The 20,000-nt window shown below is 48.5% G+C and overlaps 1 protein-coding gene across 7 annotated transcripts in view; it reads left to right on the top strand.

The window, feature by feature from the left end:
* The window catches only part of svilb (supervillin b), a 61,850-nt gene that overhangs the window by 35,412 nt on the left and 6,438 nt on the right, over positions 1 to 20,000 (top strand). For 6 of the 7 annotated variants that reach the window (XM_030363451.1, XM_030363448.1, XM_030363446.1 and 3 more), the window contains 20 exons: positions 506 to 653; positions 1,935 to 1,991; positions 2,944 to 3,021; positions 4,379 to 4,529; positions 5,654 to 5,749; positions 6,552 to 6,632; positions 7,014 to 7,185; positions 8,022 to 8,194; positions 9,310 to 9,465; positions 9,778 to 9,914; positions 10,430 to 10,577; positions 11,255 to 11,400; positions 11,761 to 11,936; positions 12,120 to 12,267; positions 12,738 to 13,032; positions 13,233 to 13,384; positions 14,183 to 14,288; positions 14,884 to 15,091; positions 17,042 to 17,175; positions 17,792 to 17,947. In XM_030363451.1, the coding sequence (XP_030219311.1) occupies positions 506 to 653; positions 1,935 to 1,991; positions 2,944 to 3,021; positions 4,379 to 4,529; positions 5,654 to 5,749; positions 6,552 to 6,632; positions 7,014 to 7,185; positions 8,022 to 8,194; positions 9,310 to 9,465; positions 9,778 to 9,914; positions 10,430 to 10,577; positions 11,255 to 11,400; positions 11,761 to 11,936; positions 12,120 to 12,267; positions 12,738 to 13,032; positions 13,233 to 13,384; positions 14,183 to 14,288; positions 14,884 to 15,091; positions 17,042 to 17,175; positions 17,792 to 17,947 (2,918 nt within the window). The remainder of the gene's footprint in view (positions 1 to 505; positions 654 to 1,934; positions 1,992 to 2,943; positions 3,022 to 4,378; positions 4,530 to 5,653; positions 5,750 to 6,551; positions 6,633 to 7,013; positions 7,186 to 8,021; positions 8,195 to 9,309; positions 9,466 to 9,777; positions 9,915 to 10,429; positions 10,578 to 11,254; positions 11,401 to 11,760; positions 11,937 to 12,119; positions 12,268 to 12,737; positions 13,033 to 13,232; positions 13,385 to 14,182; positions 14,289 to 14,883; positions 15,092 to 17,041; positions 17,176 to 17,791; positions 17,948 to 20,000) is intronic. The other variant, XM_030363449.1, reaches the window with a different exon arrangement.

The raw sequence follows: 20,000 nt of genomic DNA, 5'->3' as shown, positions 1-20,000 counted from the left end.
CCACGCTGCAGACGCCCTCACCATGACATACTTTCCCCTCTCCACTAAACCATTCGTTGATCAGAGCTTCTCTCGCTTGCTTTTCGAAGAGATCAACGAAATTGACGGTCTTTTAATGACCTTTTTAAAGCATAGAGAATATGAGCATAGAGTATATGACGATTGAACTGTAAGTTTTATTTAGACATTTTCTGTTTATGAATGCAATTTAATGGTAGGTTAGTTTCACTTCATAGGTTGCAACTGTTGGTTTATAGGTCAATGCTGTCACAAATTTGGATCCTTAACGTTTAGTGATCCTCCTGTTTTAGTGATTGAAGCGTAATAGTCACCAAGAATTACGTTAAAAACACCCATCAAAGCTACCTAACGTTATCAACCGCTGTTAGCACAAATTAGCATGATTTCAATAGACTTACACACTGTATCTTATATCATGTCTGCGTTTTTTTGTGTTTGTGTTTGTGTGTGTGTGCGTGTGTGTGCGCGGTTGTGTCTACACTAGGCTTGCCCTGCTGAAGAAGAGCGGCGAGGAGGACTGGAGGAACCGCATCAACAAGAAACAGGACGTGGTCAAAGCCGCGGCCGCCGCCGCCACAGAGTCACAGCAGCAGGTCCAGCTGTGGGAGACGGAGCAGACCTACATGAAGAAGGTTGGTTCTGGAACCAAAAATACACCCGGAGGATCTCTATCATTCATTCATTCATTCATTCATTCATTCATTCCTACATGAAGCAGTCCTACGTGAAGAAGGTCAGTTTTTAATCCAAAAATACACCCTGTGGATTCCTATCATTCATTCATTTATTTGTTTATTAATTCTACTATCATGCTGCTCTGCATTAATACTCCTATTGAGATCCGTTTGGACAGACTATCTGTGACCCACATAATGAACAGTTGCAGAGTATCCATCGGCCTTCTTTGGCAATGATAGTTTAATTATTAGAACAATTATACTAATTAAACAAAACTATGAAATTACAATTTTATAATAATATAATACTAATAATGATTTTAATGCTAATACCATATAATAATAATAATATAATAATTCCAGCCGGTAAGTGAGCCCAGCTGCCGGGCTAACCCAGTGGTTCAGATCCTGCGTGTGGGCGTGGCTATTTTTAAATGATTTAAAACAACTCTTCCTCAGAATTACAAAACTAAATAAATGATGCTTAATGTATTATTTATGTCCCGGGTTATCGTACTTAACCCTCCAGTTAATTTGAGACCGTTTAATGTAACCATATGTTTACTATTCAGTTGACCTAGTTAATCCTGCTGACTGGGTTCGTGCAATCACAGCCATACGATAAAATAAGTTAAGATAAGATAAGGGAATGTATTGACAACACAACTCAAAATAACCTATAAAGAATAATTGTAAAAAAAAAAGAAGGTAAAAATAGTATAAAATAAAACTAGTCTCTGCAGAGAGGCCAAACAACACGACGAAGGCATTCAAAGGTTGAGGCGCTGGAGGGCGTCCCGGACAGTGGGCTCGCCCCAGTGTTGAAGCAGGGAGCTGTCCTTGAGGGCAGCGCTGCAGAGAGGGGTGCCACTGCTCCCATCGGCCATCTCAAGAGGCAGCCCGGGGTACTGCTGCTTCTGAGCCAGCCGAGGCTGTCCCAGCTCCCCTCACGGGCGATGAGCGCGGTGTAAACAGTGGAACGGGGACTATGGATAACAACTACGGTGTAATATAAGATGTAATATTGTTGACGTGTGCGCGTGTGTGTGTGTGTGTGCCAATGTGTCTGTGTGTGTGCGTGTGCGTGTGCGTGTGTGTGTGTGTGTGTGTGTGTCGCAACTTATCTTATCATATGCATGTATATCTTATAATAGAAGGTGGACATGGCTACCCCAACCCTCCCTCTTTATGTGACCTACTCTTTCCTTTTACCCCCCCCCCCCCCCTCCCCTACAGGAGGAATCCGTGGTCATTCAGGACTACTCTGCTGTGTCTATGTCCCAACAGCTATGGGTAAGCCCCTGCTCTGTTAGCCAATCAGTGTGAGCCCCTTCAACCCCTCCCCCTTCTCACCCTCTCAAACATACCCCCCCCCTCCCCCTCCTCTTCGACCCCTGACCAATGAGCTTTGTTTGGCTTTGGGAGCTTTCTTGCGGTTTTTTTCAAAACAGCGCTTTGTGTTGGGTTGGTGTGCTAGGCTACTTTTCTTCCCCCTGTCATCCCCCCCTTGAAGCTCTGGCTGCCAGGGTGGGGAGGGCTGGTGTGGGGGGGAGGAGGGGGGGGGGGGGGCTGTGTCAGAGCCATGGACGGTACAAAACAAGGGAGATGCTGGCTGGGTACTGATCCGTGTTGACATGACGCTGCATCTAGTCTGAGGCTGTTTTTGAGCTTCTGAATTGAGAGGCTGATCGAATGCGTCGACAAGGTTAGATTAATAATGAGATGACGCAATCATTGATGTTGTCGCGTGCAGATGTAATAATGTTGAAGTGTGTGTGTGTGTGTGTGTGTGTGTGTGTGTGTGCGTGTGCGTGTGCGTGTGCGTGTGTGTGTGTGTCTGTGTGTGATTCAGCATTTTGCGATTGGCCCTCCTCAGTTGCATTTTGAATTTGGAATCCTTAGCTGTGCATTGATGAACATAACCTCCCGCGGACCCCCTTTGTGGATCGACGTGAGAACGGGACAAATGATTCTCCACACTGACATTGTTACATTCCAAGGAACAACAACAGGATACGCATCACACATAACCACGAACACTCTCCATCCTCTAAACACGTGCTGCCGTGACCTCTTCTGTGAGCTCTGAGAGCTCGGCTCGCCGCTCCGCCTTCTGCACCCCCACCCCCACCACCCCCACCCCTCTACTGTACCCCCTCTTCTGTGATCTGCACCCTTGTCACATTTCCCCTTTCCTTCTCACCACCTCTCTCCCTCCGCCACGCCCTTCCTGCTCCTCCCGTAGGAGCCTGTCTTCTCCTCCACCTATTCTCCCAACCTCTCCCTGGGACAAAAGTGTCTGTATGTCGACCGCGCCGCTCAGGTAAGGGCGTCGGCCCAGGAGGCCCTGCATGGTGTGGTCTGCCCTACTGCTTCAACACCTCTCTGTCCCTCTCTCTCCCCCTTCCCCCCCTCTCTCCCTCTCACTCCTCCCCCATCTCTTTCTCCCTTCTCTCCTGCCCCCTGCCTCTGTCTCCCTTCTTCCCTGTTACACCCCCACCTCTCTCTCTTCCTCCCTCTCTCCCCCCCCCCCGCCACCTCCCTCTCTCCTCCTCCCCCCACCTCTCTCTCTTCCTCCCTCTCTCCCCCCCCCCGCCACCTCCCTCTCTCCTCCTCCCCCCACCTCTCTCTCTCCCTCCCTCTCTCCTCCTCCCCCCTCCCCCCTCTCACTCTCTCCATCTCTCTCTCTCTCTGAGTGATTCTGTCCTGACGGTGTAACAACAAACTTCCTCAACTTTTTTTTCTTTTGCATCGCTGCCCCTTTGAATAGCGAGGCCCTGTCTCACTTAGCTCGCTGACGGCCACGAGTTAAAGGGTTTACCGGAGTGTGTGTAAACTCCGGGTCTCCCGGTTAGACTAAGACGTTCTTTAGAGAGACCGGCCTGAGGTGAGGCGTCCTCGTCCGCTCCGATGGACTCGCTCGTTCTCGAGTGCTTCTTCCGAACGCACCGCCGTTTGGCGCGGACGTTACGAGTGACTAATGGCTCCTCGTAATGGAGTTGTCTCACCGGGTTAAGGGGATCTATGGAGAGTGGGAGAGATGCCCTGGGGGGAAGTTGTCACGTGCGCATAGAACTGTGCAAGTACTATTATTAGTGTTATGTCATTCTCATTGGGAAGTTTACAGTATATGGACATTTTTATCATCATTCTTCATTTATCGTCATTTATATCAAAGCACCAATAAATGTCCTCAGTGTGTTTGGTGTGGTGTCCATTCAGTGCCCCTTGTATCTATACATTGATACTGAATAATTACAACGGCAACAATACACACAACGCCCTAAACCTAATGTGCAAAGAATGTTACACATTTTGTTTTGTGTGTCACTATTTGAAGCCGTCTGTGAGGTAACGTCAGCTCTGGGAGTGGTCTTGTGAATCCTAGCTGACAGACTAATACGGTTTGCCCTGTGAAACAAATGACATGCCTACCTCTGATCTCTGAATATCATGAATCCCGCCCAGTAATCAAGTCTGTGTGAATAACTGTGTTTGCGTTTGTGTGTGTTTATGTGAATTTGTCTGTGTTTGTGTGTGTGTGTGTGCGTGTGCCTGTGTATTTGTCTGTGCGTGCGTGCCTGTGTGTGTGCGTCTGTCTGTGTGTGTGCGCGTCCCTGTGTGTGTGCGTCTGTCTGTGTGTGTGTGTGTCCCTCTGTGCGCCCGTGTGTGCGTCCCAGAGGATGGGCGAGGAGATCGTAGAGTCCCAGATGAGCATCGAGGAGCGGAAGCAGATGATTTCCACCCGCGAGGACGCCTGGAAGAGCAGAGGCCGGGGCGCGGCCAACGACTCCAGCCAGTACACCGTGGCCGCGCGCATGGTGAAGAAAGGTGGGCTCACTGTGGGGGGCTGCACGGCCCCCTCAGCGCTGTCGGATCGATGGATCATTGAGTGTCCCCTTGGGGAAACTGTTCTCAGTGAATAGACGGGCACACACGACCGTTAACCACAACAACGACGTGCAAACAAAAAAAACAACCACTGACAAGACAAGACCCCAAAATCCTATTTCCCACGTGGTACAAGGACACATCTAAGGTTGTTGGCTTTTTAAATATACAATTAAAAGCTTCATTTTAGATGTTTGTTTATAAAGATGATGGATTGTGGAATGAATGACTGTTTTGGCCTATTTTTTTTTATATCACCAGGTGTGAGTGTGATTGGCCGTTACCAGCCGTTAACAAATCTGCCTCTTCTGACATCACAAGTGGGCGTGTCCACCTAGATATCTGATGGCTAGATCAGTAACGTTTGCTACGGTCCACTGGGTAGGCTGGACTAGACCGATCTATCCATCATATATCTAGGTGGACACGCCCACTTGTGATGTCAGAAGAGGCAGATTTGTAACACGGCTTGTAATGGCGGATCACACTCACACCTGGTGGAATAATCGGTCAACTTTAAGGGTGATCCTTGTCACCAAAGTGCGCTCTGTCCCCAATGCAGTGTGATCAATCGTACATTCAGGTTATGTGCACCTTTGGTACCAGCCTGCTTTTTACACGCTGCAAGTTGCCTTTATTTTAGATCTAGTCTTGCCATCTTATTTAAATGAGATGTGGTGAGATTACTATGCTGTTATTTTCAATACTATATTGATTTTTGTAAGCAACCCTTATGGTACATCTTTATTATCCATAGTTCTTTATTATATATTGTGCATTATAATATTAAAAACAAGGTTAGGGTAAGGGTAATTTCTTTTTATGTATAAAGAACTATCTTCGAAGAAGAAGATAGTTCTTTATTGTTCACTATGATAATATGAATGTTTTTGTTTATTAGCTTTTTTTAAGCATCTTTAGTAAAAAAACAACTGAATCATCATCAGTGTGTTGTCGATGTTTGGCAGCCATTTTGGTTTCCTCTCTCCTTCCCTGCTGTTGTCTGATTGGTCGTTGGTTTCCTCTCTCTTTCCTTGCTGTTGTCTGATTGGTGGTCTGCTCAGGGCTGGCCGCCTCCTCCTCGGTCATCAGCCCTATCCTGTCACCCGTGGCTGGAAGGTTCAAGAACAGCAGCCCTGCTGTCAGCAAGCCCCAGGAGGGTGAGACACACGCACGCACACAGATGAGACACACACACACACACACACACACACACACACACACACACACACACACACACACACACACACACACACACACACAGATGAGACACACACACACACACACACACACACACACACACACACACACACACACACACACACACACACACACAGATGAGACACACACACACACACGCGCACACACACACACACACACACCCACAGATGACACACAAGACACACACACAGAAACACACACACACACACACACACACACACACACACACACACACACAGATGAGACTCACAAGACACCCACACAAGACACAAACACACACATACACACATCTGGATGACACACAAGAGACAGACACATGCACGCACACACACACACACACACAGACACATTGGCACATACACACACACACAAACACAGATGACACACACAAGAGAGACACACACACACAGACGCATACGGATGAGACACACAAGAGACACAGACACAGACACACACACACACACACACACACACACACACACACACACACACACACACACACACACACACACACACACACACACACACACACACACACACACACACACACACACACACATCCACACACTCCCTGTATCTCTTCATGGCATAGTGAAGGCTTCATCATTTGCCATTTAGTCATTTGGCAGTGGCTTTAATCCAAAGCAACCGACAAGAAATTCAGATAAATGTCGATGTCACAGAACATTGTCCTGTTCTGGTGTTTTCTGTACCTCACATCAAACCATTCTCTTTCATCAGACATCGAGGCCAAACCAGACATGGAGTCAGACAAGAAGCTAGACAAGCTGGAAACCTTCTTGGGGCGTCTGAATAGCAAAGGTAAAAGGGTTTCCTACTGATGCCTACAATAATCATTGTTTCAATAATTAAATGTCTGATGACATGCCACCAGACATGTGAGTGTGATTAGCCGATACAAGCCGTTTTTCTGTCCACCTACATGCCAATCACACCTGGTGGCATGTCATGGGACCTTTAACCATTAAGTCATTATGTCACATTAAGTAGACCAACACTTTAATAATAATTCCATAATCTCACATGTGTTCTAAAAAGCACCGAGAAATATTGGATCGTGTACCTCAACGTGTTTTTGTCAGTTGAATTCGTTCCCCACACAACTGGAGTTTCCCAGCTCCTAGTTGTTTTGAGCTGCCCCTTCGCTCATCACCTCTCTCCCCTCTCCCCGGTGCCCCCTAGTGGCGGACCTGCAGGAGACCACCCTGACGGTCACCGAGAGGGCCGTGAAGGAGGTGATGAAGCTCGACGACGAGATCTTCTCCAAGTTCTACCGCCACGTGGTGGACCTTCCCCGCATGCCCACGCGGATCGAGGACGACTTCGACGCCATCTTCGGCTGCCAGGGTCCCAAGTGAGCAGATGGCTTTCCCTACCTGCAGTAAAACACGTCGCAACTCATGCAGTAGGCTACGCGTGTGCGTTTAACCCGCTGCCTCGATCCAGAACGCTGTTTCTGTGTTGTCCAGTGTTCCCGTGACCAAAGTGTTTATTTGCTCTTATCCGTTTAGTCAAAGTCAAAGGGAACTTGTTTGTCCGACCGACCGGGCAACCAGTTACACAGAGGACCGAAATTGTGTTTCCCCCCACTCCAAACGTGCTAGTAATATATTTACCACATATAACATATAACATATAAAAACATAATGGTGCAAAAAGACAACAACAAATTAACCAAACATATACAGACTGACAGTGAGTAGATTGTACAGAAAATAATATTCAGGGTGTTTTTAGGTAGTTATTGAGGTGCAAACAAAGGTGCAATATAGTAAAGTAAAGTGTTAAAGTGCCGAATAGCAGCATGGAGATGCACGTAATACGTTATTCTGCATAAAATTAATTGTGCATATGAAGAGCATACGGTTAGACTGTCACTTTGGCTATTGAACTACATGTCATACACACAGAAACGCACACACAGAAACACACACACACACACACACACACACACACACACACACACACACACACACACACACACACACACACATACTGATGAGACACACAGGAGACCAACGCACGCACACATATACACATGCGCACACACATACACATGCGCACACACATACACATGCGCACACACTCTCCCTGTATCTCTTCACGGCCTAGTGAAGGCTATATCATTTGAAGCAGTTGCTCGAACTACATTTCCCAGCATCCTTTGCGTCCCTGCCTCCCCTTCCCCAGGCTGACCTCGGCCATGGTGCAGCACAAGCGCTCGGTGCGCCCGTCCCGTAACGTGCAGTCCTCCAGGAACCCGGTGAAGATGCTGGCGGCGCGCCAGGACATCCGGCACGAGTACACGGAGCAGCGGCTCAACATCGGCCTGCTGGAGAGCAAGAGGATCACCGCCGAGAAGAGTAAGGCCCTGAGGATATCATGAGGATAACATGAGGATAACATGAGGATATCATGAGGATATCATGAAGATAGCATGGGGATATCATGAGGATATCATGAGGATAGCATGGGGATAGCATGAGGATAACATGAGGATATCATGAGGATAGCATGAGGATAGCATGAGGATAGCATGAGGATAACATGAGAATAACATGAGGATAACATGAGAATAACATGAGGATAACATGAGGGTAACATGAGGGTAACATGAGGATAACATGAGGATAACATGAGGATATCATGAGGATATCATGAGGATATCATGAGGATATCATGAGGATAACATGAGGATATCATGAGGATATCATGAGGATATCATGAGGATATCATGAGGATATCATGAGGATACAAAACAGTGTACAAAGTGCTATAACATTGTGTAATACACCTCATTCTTTAGGATAACATTTACTGAGTGCCTGAACGCTGTAATAAATAAATATAAATATACATATAATAATACACTGTTGCACCATAATGATAATATGATTATAACATGATAATACAAAAATGTACCAAGTGCTGTAACATTATGTAATACACCTCATTCTTTAGGCTAACATTTACAGAGTGCTTTAACGTTATAATAATACACTTCATTCTTTAGGCTAACATTTACATATTGCTTTAACGGTATAATTAATATCTATAAATATAATAATACAACAATGCACCATAATAATAATATCATTAAAATGACATCATAAAACACTTAATTCTTAATAAAAGAAAAGAAAGAATAGACTTTATTATTTATGCAAAAATATACACTGTGCTTTAACAAGCATACTCAGAATCTCAGACTTTATTCAAGTTGACGAGGATTGTGATGGGAGGTTGAGTGTGTATATTATACTGTGTTTGTGTATGTGTGTTCGCGTGTGAGTACGTGCATGCCTGCGTGTGCGTGCGTGCAGCTGTGTGCACGACGGGTGGTCGACAAAGCACCGTAAACCAAACATCCCACTTACGTCTTCCGATGAGCGATCACCTGCCAGTGTCTCTTAGCATTGCCCTGCGTCGCTTCGCCCCCTCCTGTTCTGACGCGCGTACTGCGCTGCTGCTTCTCCAGTCAGCAAGACGTCAGAGTACTCGGAGGCGGCGCTGGCCGGCCTGGCCTCCAAGGAGAACTTCAGCGGGGTCAGCCTGCGCAGCGTCAACATCACCCAGCAGATGTCCAACAACAGCGCCGCGCCCTACAAGAACCTCATGCTCATGCAGGTCAAAGGTGAGCCGGGCCGTCCCACGTCTCGCTCCGAGTGGGATTAACGAAAGCGTTTCTCTGGCGTGTGGGTTTGTGTGTCTGGTTGGACATTCCTGATGGTTCGTAGACGTCGTGGGAGTAAGTGGTAGCGGTTTTGTCCTTTCAAATTCTGACTCATCCTGAAGTGGTGTCACGTATTAGCACTAACAAGAGCCGATCGGAAATAGCTATTGCAATAACAAACAGGAATCTATCGTTTTAGTCAAGGCACTCCCTTCTAAAAGTACGCTGATTGGGTGAGGTTGTTCGATCCCTGCGGTGGTGTCTTCTCCCCAGGACGTCGCCACGTTCAGACCAGGCTAGTGGAGCCCAGAGCGTCGTCCCTGAACAGCGGGGACTGCTTCCTACTGGTCACGCCGGACCATTGTTTCCTCTGGATCGGCGAGTTCTCCAACGTCATCGAGAAAGCCAAGGTGGGCTCCCGCCTTCCAGGAGTCTTTTACGGCCCCAGCTAGAGACCCTGTGTTCATCCTTCATGCATGCGTTATTGTATCAACCTATTTTATGTTGACCCGCCTGCATCAGTGAGTAAGCCTCACTTTGTTGACTCTGATCATGTACGGGGCGGCAGTAACTCAGCAGCTAGAGCGGGTTGGCTGGTAACCGTAAGGTTGCTAGTTCGAGCCCTGGAGTGTGGAGGTGTCCCTGAGCAAGGCACCTAACCCTAACTGCTCCTGTCGAGCTGGCTGTCGCCTTGCGGGGTTGACTCCACCGTCAGTGTGTGAATGTGTACATGAATGGGTGAATGTCAGGCAATATTGTAAAGCACTTTGGATAAAAGCACTACATAAATGCAAGCCATTTTACCATTTCTTTACAAAGTAAGATTTTCCCAATTTTCTTTCAATGCGTTATTTTATCGTTTCAACTGGACCCTTCCCGAAGGCTGCAGCGTGACGCCGGTGTAACCCTTCCCTCTCTTCTCCAGGCAGCGGACCTGGCCACCTACATCCAGACCAAGAGAGACGTGGGCTGCAGGGCCCTCCAGGTTCAGACCGTCGAGGAGGCCGTGAACCCGCAGGGCCCCGTGGCTCAGGAGTTCTGGGCCGTGCTGGGCGGACAGGCCGCCTACCGACGTAAGGACGGATGTGTTTCCCGCCGCTCTTGGCGTTGACGTGCATCATGCACTCCGTGGGAGGGGGTTAGACTGGTGGGGGAGTATGAAAGGAGTCATTTGTACTCAACGGAAAAGGGATTTATCGTCAACCAACTTGTTTGCTCAGCATGTAGGCAACACGCCTCGTAGGGCTCTGGGATTGATTCACACCTGCGGTCATTCTTCAACGCGCCTGCCTCTTCACTAGCCTGTCCATAAAAGCCCATAAAAGAAGATTTACAAGGCGTCATCCTTTACACTAGATTCCTATCATAACTCTGCAACCGAAGCTATCACTTCTCATGTAAAATACTTTGGTTGAGAGTTTGAAACTCACGTATGACTCTTAAGGGCTGATTATCCCACGTTCACGCAACGCAAGGGGGTTACAGATCCGTTACTTCCTTGCGGACCCTCCATGCGTCCACCGCAAGGGCCGGACCTGCGCCTCACAAAAATTGTAACCTTCCGTCGAGGCGACGCAGCAGCGAGGGCTGTGATTGGTCCGGTCACTAAAACCCGGCGCAGAACCAAAACAGGTTCACGACTGCGTCGGAGCGTCTGCGACTGGTCCTTGCGTTGCGTGACGTGGGACCATAATCAGCCCTTTAGGCTCTGCGTGTGTTCATCAGGTTGTGTTCTGTCTCTTCTTCCCAGCGGCGGGACCAGCAGACGAGGACGAGCACTTTGAGAACGGCATCGTGGAGACCAACTGCATCTTCCGCCTGCTGGACGACAAGCTGGTCCCGGACGACGACGAGTGGGGCAAGGTCCCGAGCTGCACGCTGCTGGAGGCCAAGGAGGTGAGGGCAGGCCGTCCAAACATATCCACCAACGAACTCTAAAGAAAATGAAGCAATGTGGGTTAATGTGTTTCGTGTTGTTTCGTGAAGAACCAAAATGAAATTCAAACCGTAGGTCAGAAATCGACTGTAAATCCCTGATAATGTGGAAATGGGTTCCCTTATATTTGGGCTTTTTTATGCACAGCTTATAGCACTGGTGGGATCGGCCTTTGAACCAACCTTAATATCTGACAATATGTGCAGTAAATTCAAGGGTTAAACACCAATGTTCTCACTATTGACCACGGCCTAAAAAAAAACTTTTTACCATGAAACCGAAATTGAAAGTGAAAGTGGTGCTCTGTGGTTTCCTCCCAGGTGCTGGTGTTTGACTTTGGCAGCGAGGTGTACGTGTGGCACGGCAAGGAGGTGACCCTGGCCCAGAGGAAGGTGGCCTTCCAGCTGGCCAAGCACCTGTGGAACGGCACCTTCGACTACACCTGCTGCGACATCAACCCCCTGGACCCCGGCGGCTGCAACACGCTCATACCCAGGTATGAAGAAGAAGTACAATCAATCGAACACTGCCCCTCCGAAAACATTGTATTGGTTTAGTCCGAAAACAACGTGCTATACATGCGGGCAGGGGTTAGCATGCACAGCCCAATGCTACAATTGACTGTGGTGTGTCTGTCCGTCCGTCCGTCCGTCCCTGTGTCCTTCCTATCGCTCCTCAGGAAAGGCCAAGGCCGTCCCGACTGGGCCATCTTCGGCCGGCTAACGGAGCACAACGAGACCATCTTGTTCAAGGAGAAGTTCCTGGACTGGAGCGAGACCAAAACCCAGGCCCCGAAGGGCGGCGAGGAGCGGCCCACCGAGCAGAAGGTACATTGTTTGTTTAGTTTGACCCATTACGAGTATAATAAACACCAATGCCAACAAAACCACTCACCTTCCAGTTCCTTCCTCTCCCTCTCCTCCTCCTCCTCCTCCTCCTCTTCCTCAACCTTCTCCTTCTCCTCCTCCTCAACCTTCTCCTCCTCCTCCTCCTCCCCCTCCTCTTCTTCCTCTCCTCCTCCTCCTCCTCCTCCACCTTCTACTCCTCCTCCTCCTCCTGTCCTCTCCTCCTCTTCCTCCTCCTCTCCTCCTCCTCTTCATCTCCTCCTCCTCACCTCCTCCTCTTCCTCTCCTCCTCCTCCTTCTCCTCCTCTTCCTCGTCCTCCTCCTGTCCTCCCCTCCTCCTCCTCCTCCTCCTCCACCCCCACCTTCTCCTCCTCCTCCTGTCCTCTCCTCCACCTTCTCCTCCTCCTCCTCCTCCTCCTCCTCCTCCTCCTCCTCCTCCTGTCCTCTCCCAGGACTCCCCGCCGCCGCCCGGTAAAGGGGAGTGCCGGCCGTACGACGCCGGCCTCATGCTGCCCGTCCTGCAGACGCCCGTGTCCACCGTGCTGGACGGGGGGGACGTGGGCCGGGGCCACGGCCCCGTGGGGGACCGCGAGGACCGCCTGCGCACCCTGGAGATCAGCACGGTGGGCGTGGAGGTCTGGCACATCCTTGAGTTCGACTACAGCCGCCTGCCGCGCCTCAGCATCGGCCAGTTCCACGAGGGCGACGCCTACGTGGTCAAGTGGAAGTACATGGTCAGCGCCACAGGTGGGTCCCCGTCCGACCGTCCGTCCGTCCGTCCCCCCGGTCCTGGTGGGTGTGTCAACACATCTGTATTGTACTCTGTGTGTGCGTGCGTGCGTGCGTGCGTGCGTGCGTGCGTGCGTGCGTGCGTGTAGCGTGTGCGTGCTTGCCTGTGTGTGCGCCCGTCCTGACTCCCGTGTCTCTCCTCTCCCGGCGCCACGCAGTGGGCCGGCGGCAGAACCCGGAGGCGCGGAGCTCGGGGCCCGGGAAGGAGAAGTGCTGCTACTTCTTCTGGCAGGGCCGCCACTCCACGGCCAGCGAGAAGGGGACGTCGGCGCTGATGACGGTGGAGCTGGACGAGGAGCGCGGCGCCCAGGTCAGAAAGAAAATCATAATCCCGATTTATTTTGCTCAATGTTGAAATCGAGATTATTCAAACTATTTTTTTTTTTTAGGTTGAAAACGTGATGTGTTTATTCAGCACATCTCTCCCAAAAGACACTTTGTAACTGAGAACTGAGAATTTCGCCTTTAAACAATACACAAAATGGTCAAATAGAAAATGTTCAAATCTAAAATAATGTACAGATATGTATCCAGCTGTTCGATTAGATTAATTTGATTAATCGGCCAGTCCTAGGGGTCCTATGATAGAACACATAATGATCCCAGCTATCCTGTCTGCCTTTGTTGTATACATGGAATGGGTTAATCTAGCAATTATTAGTGCTTGGCCCTTGTTTCTATGAACATCTTTATTGTACCGACAGCGAAATATCGTTTCTCTTTCTTCTGACAAATGACCTTATTGCAAGTCGCTTTGGATAAAGCGTCTGCTGAATGCCCTGAATGTAAATGTACATAATGAACCAATAATCAACAAGAGCTTGTGGTTTATAGTGTTTTTATACGTTCTGTCAGACAACTCCCCCTAGCTCCCCAAAGCTGCTGTGCCTTTTCTAAATGGTCACTAAAACGGTTACCGACGACTACCTACTTGGAAACAAATCATCATTCTTCCGCCAAGCAAAATATGGTTCCTCAAGACAGCAAAAAAAAACGGTTGCCAAGCAACACATGCAATAATACTTTGAGAGTGTGTCTATATGTGAGTATTGTCTTCCTCCTTGTTGTATTCCTTCTCTCAACCGTGTGTGTGTTTGGGGGGGGTCAGGTTCCAGTGCAGCAGGGTAAAGAGCCCCCCTGTTTCCTGCAGTGCTTCAACGGTGGGATGATCGTCCACGCCGGCAAGAGAGAGGAGGAGGAGGAGAACGTTCTGAGTAAGAAACTACAGGCCGCTTCTAGATGTTCACTCCTCTCTGTACCGTCTGCTTCTAGAGCTCCACTCCTCTCTGTACCGTCTGCTTATGGAGGTTCACTCCTCTGTGTAAAGTCCACTTCTAGATGTCCACTAGTCTGTGTAAAGTCCTCTTCTAGATGTCCACTAGTCTGTGTAAAGTCCACTTCTAGATGTCCACTAGTCTGTGTAAAGTCCACTTCTAGATGTCCACTCCTCTGTGAAATCCATTCATTATTATTTCCCCAGGGCTAATCGATATTCTTTACTTTTATTTTGGAAACGTTTACAAATATCAACCATGATCGATATCCCAAGCAATACCGCATGCAGCATAGGCTTCATCTATTATAGATTGTTGGCGACTTTATTATAGATTGTTGCCGAAGACCCCCAATCAATTCAGAAGATATATTAGATATATTTAGAAGATTAGATATATTTAGAAGATTTATTCATTGCTGATCTCTAACCTCTTCCTTCTCCTGCCCATCTGTGTGTGTGTGTGTGTGTGTGTGTGTGTGTGTGTGTGTGTGTGTGCGTGTGCGTGTGCGTGTGTGTCTGCGTCTGCCCCCCAGGCGACTGGCGTCTGTACTGCGTGCGTGGCGAGGTCCCGGTGGAGGGCCACCTGCTGGAGGTGGCGTGTCACTGCACCAGCCTGCGCTCCCGGGCCTCCATGATCCTGCTCAACGTGCACAAGGCCGTGCTCTACCTGTGGCACGGCTGCAAGGCCCCGGCACACGTCTGCGCCGTGGGCAAGACGGCCGCGCGCAAGATCAAGGAGCAGTGAGTGGGGTGGGGGAGAGTTGAGGGCTTTGGTCTACAGGGGTTCTCAAAGGTTTGACAACTGAGGGCCAATTTAGGAACCGCAAATTTGACTAAGGGCCGCCAAAGGAAAAAAAATTGGCGGGAAACGCCGTCAGAATCCCAGTGGTGACAAAAAACATTGTACCGTGGACCTCTGGGAGTGAGGTCAAGTGAGGTCCAAATCACAAAACTGAGGTTCATCCTTTCAAAGTAATGTACAGTCGGATTAAAACGAACAAATGTAAAAGGATTTAATTGAAAGTTAAAGAGAGTCGACTTTTCTCTTTATATTTTTATTATATATTTTTATTATACTTCTTTTACTTACATAATTATGTATGTCATTGCGGGCCGCCAGGAATGATTCCGCGGGCCGCCATTGGCCCGCGGGCCGCACTTTGAGAACCAATGGGTTCGAGTGTGTTCATTCAAAGGTTGTTATATCGGTAAAATGAACGGATTGGTTAAAGCGAGGGTTTTCAACAGGTTCATGTGGTTATAAATCTGAAATTAGGCCAGGATAAAGTGTTATTTCTGGGGAATTAGTAAGAACGTTAGGATATGGTTGTGAAAAAATTGATTTGTTAAGTATCTTTTCTGGGGCACTTCAGGACGATTATCGACTCAAACCATGGTTCAGATGGCCCTCAGACATTCAAGCGATCAATCCAAATGGACAAATTAGGATACTTGAAGAGACCAACCACGGCCAGAATCCTTAATCACCAAATCAAATTAAGATCCAATAGCCAGACTATAAAAACAAACAAAGGACGACAATTCAGCGTTAGGAAGAGGAGACAGGGCAAAGGGAATAAATCCAAGGTAAGGGGTCAGGGGGCATTAAGACTTCAGTATACTGATTTGCAGCGATAGGACTACTGGCAAACTGAGCCATAGTGATTCAAGGATTTGGCTTTTGGTGTGCAGAAGCAGAACCTATCCTACTAGATAGATAGAGAGACTTTATTGTCATTGCACATGTCAAGTACAGAGCAACGAAATTACCCGTTACATCCCGTCCAAGAAACATAAAAAGACTGTCAGAGCACAAGGACTCCATCTCCACCCAGACTCAACAGTGTCTCTACTACCCGATGATGGGGGGGGGGGGGGAGCATCTGTCTGCATAACATCCAGGAGAGTGGAGAGATATCCGCCTTCCAAGGCCGATGTGGGGGAGCCGAATGAAGATAACGATTGCTTTGGGTCAGGCCGACTCTGCAATTTTGGCCTGCCTTAAGTCTCTCTGGTACTCTCTGCAGTATTCCAAATAGCCGAATTAGAATTCCGGTGGCCCCTTTAGGCCCGGTCTAACTTCCCCACATTAGTATCAATCTTGTGAATAAGTCCAAGAATTCCCAAATAGTCAAGGATTCCACTACTAGCTTACTACGTCCATTGCTTCCTGGTCTGTTGAACTGTTAGCAAATTGAAGGAATAGCAAATCTGAAGTTTGAAACTTACCCTTTCAATTTATATCCCGGTACAGCCCTGAAGTAGATTCAGGTGTAATATTGCAGGGCAGAGGTCAAAGACAGGCTGGGATTTTCGTTCTATAATATATTGTCTTTGTCTGTACCACGGGATATCAAGGTGGAACTAAATTAGGTAACGGTGTGATTTGATCATTATGGTTCCGGTTTGTGATTCACAAGACATTCATGGACATGACAAGACATCGCAAGAAGACTTTAAAAGGCGTGACTAGACACTCCTTTTGGGTCAGATTTCTTGCTTTGTTATGCTAAGTCTAGGGTCACAAACAATCTTTTTTTCCGGTTTAATGTCATAGCCTACGAAATTCTGAGGGTGTTTCCTGAACAATCTTATTTCGGAAGAAGGGAAGGTTTACGCAGAGACACGTAAGACACGCAGTCCGAGCAGTTTTGAAGGAGGCGTGACTCCTGTGTGTTTGGCTCCGCCCAGGTGTCCTCTGGAGGCGGGCCTCCACAGCAGCAGCAACGTCACCATCCACGAGTGTGACGAGGGGGCGGAGCCAGCTGGCTTCTGGGAGGCCCTAGGCCAGAAGGACAGGAAGTGCTACGACTGCATGCTGCAAGGTACCCCACCGCAGACCTCTGTCCTTATATGGTCACGCTGAAGCCTCCAGGATGCACGGAGATTCTCAGCACTATGCTGATCATGTGTTCATTCAATGTGACATATAATACCACCAGGTGGGAGTGTGATCAGCCGTTACGAGCCGTTTTGAAATCTACCTCTTCTGACCTCACAAGTGGGCGTGTCCACCTAGATGAATGCTGGATATATCGGTCTACAGACTTACCAAGTGGACTGGAGCAAACGTTGCTCATCTATCCATCATACATCTAGGTGGACACAACCAATTGTGATGTCAGAAGAGGAAGATTTTCAAAAAGGCTTTTAACGGCTAATCACACTCACACCTGGTAGTATAATATGTCACCTTTAATGAACAACATTAGCTGAAAACTGTCGTCAGGTAGTCTCCCTGGGCTTTACACATAACACATAAGACATAAGCAACACATGTATAAAATCAACATCAATGATGAGAATCACATTTACTTATATTTCCAATCTGGGATAAATAAAGTAAATCTCAAATCTTTATTTCATGTTACGTCTGTCCCGGATTTCTTTTAAAGCCGATCTTTTTCTCTTCTTTCCTCTTGTTTCGATTGGTCGCTTTAGACCCGGGCAAATTCAACTTCACCCCGAGGCTCTTCCAGATGAGCAGCACGTCCGGGGAGTTCGTGGCCAACGAGCTGTCACACCCGTCCCAGGCCCCAGACCTGGTCAGCTCCCTGCCCTTCCTCCAGGAGGACCTGTACAACGCAGCCCAGCCTGGTGAGGGGAGAGCGGGCCGCACAGGGAGGACGTATACCTAAAGACACACACACAGAGTGGACGTATACCTAAAGACACACACACAGAGAGAGAGAGGACGTATACCTAAAGACACACACACAGAGTGGACGTATACCTAAAGACACACACACACAGAGAGAGAGGACGTATACCTAAAGACACACACACAGAGGACGTATACCTAAAGACACACACACAGAGGACGTATACCTAAAGACACACACACAGAGGACGTATACCTAAAGACACACACACAGAATGGACGTATACCTAAAGACACACACACAGAGAGAGAGAGGACGTATACCTAAAGACAGACACACACAGAGGACGTATACCTAAAGACACACACACAGAGAGAGAGGACGTATACCTAAAGACACAGACACAGAGTGGACGTATACCTAAAGACACACACACAGAGTGGACGTATACCTAAAGACACACACACACAGAGGACGTATACCTAAAGACACACACACACAGAGGACGTATACCTAAAGACACACACACACAGAGGACGTATACCTAAAGACACACACACAGAGGACGTATACCTAAAGACACACACACAGAGTGGACGTATACCTAAAGACACACACACAGAGTGGACGTATACCTAAAGACACACACACAGAGAGAGAGAGGACGTATACCTAAAGACACACACACAGAGAGAGAGAGGACGTATACCTAAAGACACACACACAGAGAGAGAGAGGACGTATACCTAAAGACACACACACAGAGGACGTATACCTAAAGACACACACACAGAGGACGTATACCTAAAGACACACACACAGAGAGAGAGGACGTATACCTAAAGACACACACAGAGTGGACGTATACCTAAAGACACACACACAGAGTGGACGTATACCTAAAGACACACACACACACAGAGAGGACGTATACCTAAAGACACACACACAGAGTGGCGTATACCTAAAGACACACACACAGAGAGAGATGACGTATACCTAAAGACACACACACACACAGAGTGGACGTATACCTAAAGACACACACACAGAGTGGACGTATACCTAAAGACACACACACACACAGAGTGGACGTATACCTAAAGACACACACACAGAGTGGACGTATACCTAAAGACACACACACACACACAGAGGACGTATACCTAAAGACACACACACAGAGGACGTATACCTAAAGACACACACACAGAGAGAGATGACGTATACCTAAAGACACACACACAGAGGACGTATACCTAAAGACACACACACACAGAGGACGTATACCTAAAGACACACACACAGAGAGGAGATGACCTTTGCCTTGCAGAGTTATCGAGTCGTATGACTGTTACTGACATTCTCTCTCTCTCTCCCTCGCCCCCTCTCTCTCTCTCTCTCTCTCTCTCTCTCTCTCTCCCCCCCTCTCTCTCTCTCTCTCTCTCTCTCTCTCTCTCTCTCTCTCTCTCTCTCTCTCTCTCTCCCCCATCCCCCCTCTCTCTCTCTCCCTCGCCCCCTCTCTGTCTCTGTCTCTGTCTCTGTCTCTGTCTCTCTCTCTCTCTCTCTCTCTCTCTCTCTCTCTCTCTCTCTCTCTCTCTCTCTCTCTCACCCCTCTCTCTCTCTCTCCCTCCCCCCCCCCCCTCTCTCTCTCTCTCTGTCTCTCCCTCCCCCCCTCTCTCTCTCTCTCTCTCTCTCTCTCTCTCTCTCTCTCTCTCTCTCTCTCTCTCTCTCTCTCTCTCTCTCTCTCTCTCTCTCTCTCTCTCTCTCTCTCTCTCTCTCTCTCTCTCTCTCTCTCTCCCTCCCCCCCTCTCTCTCTCCCTCCCCCCCTCTCTCTCTCTCTCTCTCTCTCTCTCTGTCTCTCCCCCCCCCTCTCTGTCTCTCTCTCTCTCTCTCTCTCACCCCTCTCTCTCTCTCTCTCACCCCTCTCTCTCTCTCCCTCCCCCCCCCTCTCTCTCTCTCTCTCTCTCTCTCTCTCTCTGTCTCTCCCTCCCCCCCCCTCTCTCTCACTCTCTCTCTCTCTCTCTCTCTCTCTCTCTCTCTCTCTC

Source organism: Gadus morhua, chromosome 8 (genome assembly GCF_902167405.1).
Source record: "Gadus morhua chromosome 8, gadMor3.0, whole genome shotgun sequence".
Classification (NCBI taxonomy): domain Eukaryota; kingdom Metazoa; phylum Chordata; class Actinopteri; order Gadiformes; family Gadidae; genus Gadus; species Gadus morhua.
This window is presented reverse-complemented; position numbering and strand designations above follow the sequence as displayed.